Genomic DNA, 2,159 nt, shown 5'->3' with positions numbered 1-2,159 from the left:
CATTTCTTATCATCTTTCTATGTCTTCATCCACCAAACCCAAACCTCAAAACTAAGAAGATGTTGGGTCAGCTCTCCCATGAGGCGGCAATCCAGGCACCGGCCACCGTCGTATGGCAGCTCTACGGAGGCCTCGAACTCGCACGATTGATTGAAAACCGCCTCCCGAACCTTATCAAGAAAATAGAGGTGGTTGAAGGTGATGGAGGAGAAGGAACTGTTCTTAATATCATTTTCCCACCAGGTACTAACTTCTAATAATCTTCCTATTTTCTTGTTTTAAGCCTTTAGAGAATTTCATGACATTCTTCGATTCAATATTTCGCATGGGTTTGTTCTATAACGAACATTGTTCCATTTGGGCTTTCCCTTTCAGACTTTCCCTCAAAGTTTTTAAAATGTCTGGAAGAGGTTTCAACACCCTTATAAAGAATGTTTCGTTCTCCTTTCCAACCGATGTGGGATCTTATAATTCACCCCTCTTCGAGGTCTAGTATCCTCGATGACACTCGTTCCTCTCTCTAATTGTTGTGGAATCTCACAAATTAGGGATCAAATATGTTACGTGGAGTATGGATTCAGTAATATGAAAGTCTACGTATAAATGCAGGTTTAGGTGGTGCCCCAGGTTATAAGGAGAAATTCACAAAAATAGATAATGAGAATCGTATAAAAGAGACCGAAGTGGTGGAAGGAGGATTCTTGGATATCGGGTTTACTCTCTATAGGGTTCGCTTGAAGATCGTTGAAAATGGTGATGATAGTTGCATTGTTGAATCCACCATTGAATATGATATCAAGGAAGAAGATGCTGCAAATGCCTCACTTGTTACCATACAGCCTCTCATAGACATTGCTCAAGCAGCAAATGACCATCTACTTCACAACAAACAACATAAAAATGTTTAATTCATGAAATCCATTATTATCTTTAGACTCTTTTTTCTACAATAAACTCAATTTATTTCAGTTTCTTGTGATCTTGCATGTTCATGACAAATGAGAAACTTTTTTAAATATTTGTTTTTATAGAGTAGTAAGTTTCCATGGTGATGTGACAAGATATATATGTTGTTTTTACTTCTTTTAATCTACTTTTGAAGAAACTAAGGAGGTGAAGTTAAAATCTGAGCTGCATGGTGTAAAGAAAAAAAATGTATAAATTTTTTTGGAAGTTTTATAATTGAAGTTACAAAAAGGAGCTTATGAAGATAGATAATGAAAAGCCTATAAATATGGCAGAAATGGTGGGCATATTGAATCGAACTCCAAAAGTTATTGTGAAACTTGAGTAAAGGAGGAGTATATAAATAAACAGAGACCACATCTTAATGAGAACGATACTAATAATAGGATAAATAAGAAAGACTTGAAAGAATTGAAAGTCAACAAGGTGCACCTTCCTTTTTTTAGGTTACTCAATTATAGTTCTATTATTAAGTGTGTTTTACTTTGAGCCATTCTAAGTTGGGTGAGCTCCTACTCATTTTATTAGGAGTATGTAAGTGAGAACAAAACATGCTTAAAGGATTGGTATTGGTCCTTGGAGATAGTCGTTACTCTTAAAAAGCGAGAACTAGGTACTCTGTAATACCTAGTTTCCTTATTCCTTAATCGCTCTTTTTTATTTTGAGCTTCGTGGATATTATTAGGGATCTTAGAGAGTGAATCTCTGACCGGTAGAGAAGGAAAAAGTGCTCATGCCCCAAGAGAATTAAAAGAAATATAAGAAATTAGAAAGAAAAAAAATGGGCCAAGGTCAACCCGGTAATTTTGCCCCCACTTACCATTTTTGAGGGGTCTGAACTCTATTTTGGAAAAAAAAATGCAAAAGAGAGATAAATAAGGAAAACAAAAGAGAGAGAAATAGGGAAATAGGGAAGGGAGTTAAAAGAGACATAAACAATGAAATCAAAAGAGAAAGAAATAGGAAAGGGAGTTATATATATTAGGGTTTGGTGAACGAAGAACAAAGGGAGAAGATGGATGTGAGTTAGTAAGGTTGACTAAGTAAAAATAGTTATTAACTTGAGCTCGTGCCTCCGAAGGGGCCTTCTTTGCCCTCGTAAATTTAAGAAAATAGTTAGTGATTTACTTAAATAATTGTTGGCGGTTTTAACTTGATGAGAAAATTTAAGAAGTTATCTCTCCCTTCAAGTT

General features: G+C 35.6%; 1 protein-coding gene across 1 annotated transcript; it reads left to right on the top strand.

Annotated features, from left to right (window-relative positions):
• Nucleotides 1–7: 7 nt before the first annotated feature.
• LOC111786338 (S-norcoclaurine synthase 1-like) lies at nt 8–1,026 on the top strand. The gene is made up of 2 exons (XM_023666641.1): nt 8–243; nt 610–1,026. The coding sequence occupies exons 1-2, from the start codon at nt 60–62 to the stop codon at nt 906–908; spliced, it is 483 nt and encodes a 160-aa protein (XP_023522409.1). The 5' UTR covers nt 8–59; the 3' UTR covers nt 909–1,026.
• Nucleotides 1,027–2,159: the final 1,133 nt, after the last annotated feature.

Source organism: Cucurbita pepo, unplaced genomic scaffold (genome assembly GCF_002806865.2).
Source record: "Cucurbita pepo subsp. pepo cultivar mu-cu-16 unplaced genomic scaffold, ASM280686v2 Cp4.1_scaffold001469, whole genome shotgun sequence".
NCBI lineage: Eukaryota > Viridiplantae > Streptophyta > Magnoliopsida > Cucurbitales > Cucurbitaceae > Cucurbita > Cucurbita pepo.
The sequence above is the reverse complement of the archived record's forward strand: the minus strand, read 5'-3'. Positions and strand labels throughout refer to the sequence as shown.

Bases quoted from the DNA above. Each gene is read 5' to 3' on its own strand.
- LOC111786338 (XM_023666641.1), top strand. From the start codon at position 60: ATGTTGGGTCAGCTCTCCCATGAGGCGGCAATCCAGGCACCGGCCACC. The intron at 244-609 runs GTACTAACTTCT...GTATAAATGCAG, and splicing joins TAATATCATTTTCCCACCAG to GTTTAGGTGGTGCCCCAGGT.